At 48.3% G+C, this 6505-nt stretch overlaps 1 protein-coding gene across 1 annotated transcript; it reads right to left on the bottom strand.

The window, feature by feature from the left end:
• Positions 1-305: 305 nt before the first annotated feature.
• LOC143036337 (uncharacterized) lies at positions 306-2690 on the bottom strand. The gene has a single exon (XM_076203585.1). The coding sequence runs from the start codon at positions 2688-2690 to the stop codon at positions 306-308; it is 2385 nt and encodes a 794-aa protein (XP_076059700.1).
• Positions 2691-6505: the final 3815 nt, after the last annotated feature.

The following is a 6505-nucleotide window of genomic DNA, read 5'->3' as shown; positions in this document are numbered from 1 at the left end:
CCGTCAAGAAACGGGAACCGCATTGGATTAGGCGTAGGCGTCCGCTGCCGTGGTCCTGTAGTAATGCAAAACCAATGCCGTTAAGCCGAGATGCATCCGTCTGGAGGATAGTTGGCAGGGTTGGATCGAATGAGGCGAGAATTGGGGGGTCGATGAGGGCGGCTTTCACCCGTCGGAATGCCTCGTCATGATCCGGTGTCCAGAGAAATTGTCTCTTAGGGCTCATCAGGGGCCGGAGAGGTTGGGCAGCTGCGGATATCTCCGGGGTGAATTCAGCCAACTGGTTAACGAGACCCATAAAGGACCTAAGGTCTGTTTAAATTTGCAGGAGTTGGAAAGTCCCTGATAGCAATCACTTTGTCTTGGTCAGCAGCGATACCTGCCACTGACAATGTGAATCCGCAGAAATCCACCTTAGGCGCGGCGACCTTAAATTTTTCCTTATTAATGGTGATGCCAAATTCACGACATCTGGTGAGGACTTGGTGGATGCGGGTAAGGTGAGTGGTGTATTCGGCATCGTAAAGGAGGATGTCGTCCACCACTTTGACGCAATTCTTGACACCTTGCAGTGCAATGTCACCTCGTAGGCAATAGGCATCGCCTGTTGCTGCAAATCCCATTGGTCCTCTGCAATATTGGAATCTACCATGTGGAGTTATAAAGGTGGTAAGGTGTCTATCCTCTTCGGCGAGTTCGATCTGCCAGTAGCCGCAGAGAGCGTCCATGGTCGTGAAGTAACGAGCTGAGGTCGGTACGCTACGTACAGCATCAAAGGGTGTGGGCGACGGATGGGGTGGGCGAGCCACCTGTGCGTTAAGTTTGGACAGATCCGTCGTGATCCTCACACCTCCATTTGGTTTAGCTACGGCGACAAGTGGGTGGCACCATTCTGAGGGTTCGTCGCCAGCCGGTCGAATAATCCCTTGAGAGACCATGGACTCGAGCTCGTCCTTGACGTGGTCTCTGAAAGCCAGGGGAATTTGCCGGGGTGTATGGATTGCAAAAGGCACAGCATTATCCTTCAGGTGGATTCGCATTGGTGATCCCACCATGGGCTTAAGTGGTGTGGACTGAAGAGCTGCTTTAGCCACCAGAACGTCCTTAAACTCCTTTAAGAAGTACTCCTTCACGTCTGAGGGTGGTGTGGAGGCAGAGAATGGGAGTTCCACACACTTCTTAACGTGCTTCACCTCCAATATTGGCTTAGGGAATTCCTTGGGAATTATGGCCAATGCCTTGCAGTGGCTGAAGGAGAGGAGTGGGGTCTGGATGTCCTTGTGTACTCGGATCTGAGCAGAGCACGACCGCTTACCTAAAGTAAGGGTAGCCGTGAGCGTGCCAAGGGCAGGAGTCATTTCAGATCCGTCGGCTGTGAGTGTGGTGGTCTGCGGGGAAGCGTGTAGTATCCTTGTTGAAATGGAAAGGTTTCTCAAGTGCTGTGGTCCTATCACAGTGATATCCGCACCGGTGTCTGGGATCATCTGCAAGTATGACGATTTACCACCGTGTGTGATAAGGACGCTGACGTGTTGAGGCACCGCAGGGCTGGGGCTAGGAGACATCACTCGACGGCAGGACGGCTGTGGGGTTGGCGAGTGTTCCGAAACATGTCCACCGCCAGAGACTGAAACACCTCGCTTGTGTTTCTGACGAGTCTCCTGCTTGCAATATGTGTCGAAGTGACCAATACGGGAACAGAGGCGGCACTGGGTCTTGCTAGCGGGACATTTGATCGTGGAAGGAAAGTGTCCCTGCCGACCACAGTTGCGGCAGGTAGCCTGAGCCGCAGGACATGCTCCTGGCTCATGGTGCCTAGCACAGCACTGGCATGGGTCCGTTGCCTTCGATGTCGGTTGATTAGGGGTTTGCCTGAGGAAACTTTTCTGCTTCTTCCTTCTTTGGTGGTGGGTCAATGCTCTTACTTGTGCAGGTTGGGCACGAATATCAGACGTAGCACACCTGGCTGCTTCATAGGAGCGGCATGTATTGACCATGTCCTGCAGTGAGCACTTGTCGTCCAGGGATATGAGTCGCTGAATCAACTCATCATCCCGAACGCCCATAATAATCACCGACTTCAACTGAGTCTCTTCGCAAATTGGCGATTTACCAGGGCATATGTCGATCTCCTCGGCACTGCGACGCAACCTTACGTAGAAATCTGCAAATGTTTCGCCTTCCATCTGCCTGCAGCTAAGCAATCCCCTCCTGCGTATTGCCTCGTTCCGCAAGCCCTTGATGTGTACTTCCAGAGCAGCGACCACCTCATCGACGGTCTTGTCTGTAGAGGGAGGTATTTGCAGGGTATGCTCTAGGACACGTTGTGTTTCAAGGGTGAGACACATACGTAATTGTATGAGCTGCTTCTCATGGGGTAAGCTATACAGGTCGACCATGGTAGCGTAATCTTGCCAACCTCGCTTCCATTCGCGGAACAATTGGTAGGTGGCATCTGGTTTAAGTGGAGGTGGCGTCTGAGCAGTGGCCTTTTGAGTGGGTGGAGGAAGCGGGGACTGACGATGACGGCTGTCATCGGAGGCCGCATGGTGCTCTGGGGGAGAGTGAGCGGGTTGCCGTTCCGGGTTTATCAATTTGAGCAGGGCTTCAAATCTAGCCTGGTCTTCTCGTCGTCTGCGTTCGTCTTCTGCTAACCTCGTCTCTTCAATCCATTTGACGAGGGAAAGCATGTCTGTCGGTTGGTTGGTGGGAAGGATGCGGCATGTTGCTCATTGGAAACATCTGGCTGCAATTCTTCCTCCTCTTGCTCGAGTGCTCCTGAACGAGTATTAGGCATTTCGCTAGAATAAAGCTAATAGTGTGGGCCCGTAATGCGCGGATGAGTACGTAAGCTTGCGGGTACCTGGGGCCCAGTAGGCCTGCGGGCGTGTAAGCGAGGGGAAGTATCGCGCACACGTCCTGCCAATGTTCAAATACAAGCGTCTCTCCGATAAAGAGGCAGCAAGATTTTCACAAATACCACTCACAATGCACTGCGACACTATACGGGGAGGCACTATAAACCACACGTGTAAGCACTAGACACTATACGAGAAGGCTCCACGCATATACGCAGAATGCGTGAAGTAGATGAGCGCAATATGGCGTCGACGCACTGCCAGTCACTAACGAACACTTGCATATGCCGGTTTTTCGTTTGAAACACTTATGATGTACGTACGAGCGTGTAACTCTGTCACTGGGACTGCACACGTTCGTGAGCCCTTGTCGCACACAATTACGATATGTGGGTCACGGTACACCAAAATAATGCAGGTATAGGCTGAGTTCATTGCGTTGCACTGCCCTGTATGCACTAACAATGTTATATCACTGCGCCATGTGTGTGTTGGTCGAGGGCTAATAATACACACTGTAGGTTCTTAAGTACATTCAGCCTTAAACACTAACACAGTTACAAGAAGGTACAATATAATAACAGAGTCAAAGCTAGCGCCCATGCGTGACTCCGCGTCCCCTCTAGTCTCTCACTCAAGCACTGTTGCTAAGCACCTATGCATGCCTACCCCGGGCATGTGAGTTGCCACATGTCGCCAGACGGGGATATCAATAACCCACATCCTCCTCCTCCTCCTCCTCCTCCTCCTCCTCCTCCTCCTCTTCATCTTCCTCCTCCTCGTCGTCGTCGTCGTCGATATTGCCGCACCCACCGCCTTTTCCATTTCCATCTCCATCTCCATCTCTTCCCCATCTCTTCCCCTCTTCCTACACATACTCTTCATCTTCGTCCTTTTCGTCCTGTCCGCATTCTTTGTGTTTCTCCTCCTCCTTCTCCTCCTCCTTATCCTCCTCCCCCTCCTCCTTCTCCTTCTCCTCCTCCTCCTCCTCCTCCTCCTCCTTCTTCTTCTCTTGCTCTGTTTCTGCTCTTTTTTCACCTCACTTCCTCTCCCTTGTTCCTCCCCTCTCTCCCCTCTCTCCTCTCTTTTTCGTACACCTGATATTTTTCGTTCCTTCCCCTCTCTCTCTCTCTCTCTCTCTCTCTCTCTCTCTCTCTCTCTCTCTCTCTCTCTCTCTCTCTCTCTCTCTCTCCCTCTCTCTCCCTCCTCTCTTATTCGTACACCTGATATTTTTCGTTCCTTTCTCTCTCTCTCTCTCTCTCTCTCTCTCTCTCTCTCTCTCTCTCTCTCTCTCTCTCTCTCTCTCTCTCTCTCTCTCTCTCTCCTTCCAACTGCTGCTCTTCCGACATTTAAACATCTTTACCCCGCTTCTGCTTAGAGTTCTGCACTGTTCCATCTTTAATCTTCAATTATTTGCTTCTCTTATCTCCCTCAATTGGTCAATTTCTCTCCTTTCTTCTCTCCAGCGTATCATCATTCCTTATTTACGACCATTTCTCTCTCGTTTCTCTCCCCTTATCTCAAACACTTTAATCGTTCCTTATCTCCTGTTTCTCTCCTCTTCTTGACCACGTCATTATTTCTTATCTTTTATCTCTCCTTTTCTGATCACATTTTCTCCTAAAAACGTGACGTCATTTTATGCTTCTTCAATTCTCCGTCTCTTTTTATTTTCTCGTCTCAAACGTTGTATTATTTCTTCTTTGGTCCCTTCCCCCCTTTCTTATCCCAAACACTTCATCAGCTGTATCGCTGATAGCTCATCTAGTCTGATTGCTTGGAAATATTTTATCAATTCCTCTTTATGCTTTCTCCTCTCTTTTGCATTTTCTCTTCCTCCTCCCCGTCCTCCTACTCCAATCCATCAACAGCGCTCTCTCTTCCCCTCCTCTTCCGTCTCCCCTTCATCTCTTCTTCCACCTCCTCCTCCTCCTCCTCCTCCTCTTCCTCTTACTCCTCCTCTTCCTCTTACTCCTCCTCTTCCTCTTACTCCTCCTCCTCCTCCTCCTCTTCCTCTTACTCCTCCTCTTCCTCTTACTCCTCCTCCTCCTCTTCCTCTTACTCCTCCTCCTCCTCTTCCTCCTCCTCTTCCTCCTCTTCCTCCTCTTCCTCCTCCTCCTCCTCCTCTTTTACTACTCTTCCTCTTCGCTCCTCTTCTTTTTCATCCCTTTCCTCCTCCCTCGCTTCTCTTCTCTTTTCTCATCCTCATCTTGTGCATAGATATAGACTGCACTTTCTTCCGTGCTACGAGTATTTTATTTCATTTGGGGGGACGGGAAGTGACATTGCTGACACCCCTATGGACCAGAGCCACCCAGGTGTCTTATATGATTGTAATATTGATCATTTAATTTCTTCTTACGTCATTTCCGACGCCCTCCGTGACTCTCCCTCTGACCTTCTCCAGCTCTTCGTCTCAATATTGTTCCCAAGAATAGAAGCGCTGGTTATTGACCACGAAATACTATTACTCCTCTTTCCTCCTCCTCCTCCTCCTCCTCCTCCTCCTCCTCCTCCTCCACCTCTTCCTCCTCCTCCACCTCCTCCACCTCTTCCTCCTCTTCCACTTCTTCCTCCTCCTCCTCCTCCTCCTCCTCCTCCTCCTTTTCTTCATCCTTACTCTATCCTCCTGCTCCTCCTTTTTCTCCTTACTCTTTCTTCTTCCTCCCCCTCCTCCTATTCTTCCTTCTCCTCCTCTTCCTTTTCCTCCTCCTCCTTGTTCTCCTCCTCCTTGTTCTCCCCTCTTCCTCCTCTTTCTTCTTCTCTTTTCCTCCTCCTCCTCCTTTTCCTTCCCTTCCTCCTTTTTCTTCATCTTTCCCTCTTTCTCCTCCTCCTCCTCCTCCTCTTCCTCATATCTACCTAATACAATTTCTATTTATCATAATGTCCTTGCCCAGTCTCTCCTCTCGGATTGATTTATCAATTATTTCAACTCCTCCCGTCCATCCATCCACCTTCTTTCTCTCATATTTTCTGATTCGCACCTCAATCCTTGCCCCTCTTCCTTCGTGCTCTTTGTTACTCCACCGTTTCACCTCTTAATAGAATGCTCTGTATATATACCAACAATTATTTCTTGATATACTGTACTAAGTCAATTAACCAAGGCTTTAATTTTGATCTTCCTCAATATAACTCCGATATTGTTTAGATAATAGGTATCACAGTAGCAGTAATATACTTTCTTATTGAGAGAGAAAAGGGAGAGGAAGAGGGGAAGGAAGGAGGAGAAGAGAGGTGTAAGAAAAGAATGAAAACAAAATAATAATAATGATAATGAAAATGACAATGATGATGATAATAATGATAATGAAAATGACGATGATGATAATAATAATGATAATGAAAATGGCAATGATGATAATGGACAGAAACGGTGACAATGATAAGGATGAAACAATTAAGATAACAACAATAATGATTAGTAAATTAATAATACATACTGTACATGTACCAACGGCTTTTTCCCCCCTTACAAGGGAGGTAGCTAAAACAAAGGCTTGAAATCCTCTTTATTATTTCAAGGCAAAGACATAAAAGGATAATAATTAATGATAAATAATAGAACTAATAAAATCATGTTTTTGCAAAGTATCAAAGTATGTAAAGGCATAAAATCCACTTTACTATTTTAAAGCAAAGGTATA

The sequence above is a fragment of the Oratosquilla oratoria genome, chromosome 20, assembly GCF_046742065.1.
Source record: "Oratosquilla oratoria isolate Oo_2021 chromosome 20, ASM4674206v1, whole genome shotgun sequence".
Lineage (NCBI taxonomy): Eukaryota > Metazoa > Arthropoda > Malacostraca > Stomatopoda > Squillidae > Oratosquilla > Oratosquilla oratoria.
This window is presented reverse-complemented; position numbering and strand designations above follow the sequence as displayed.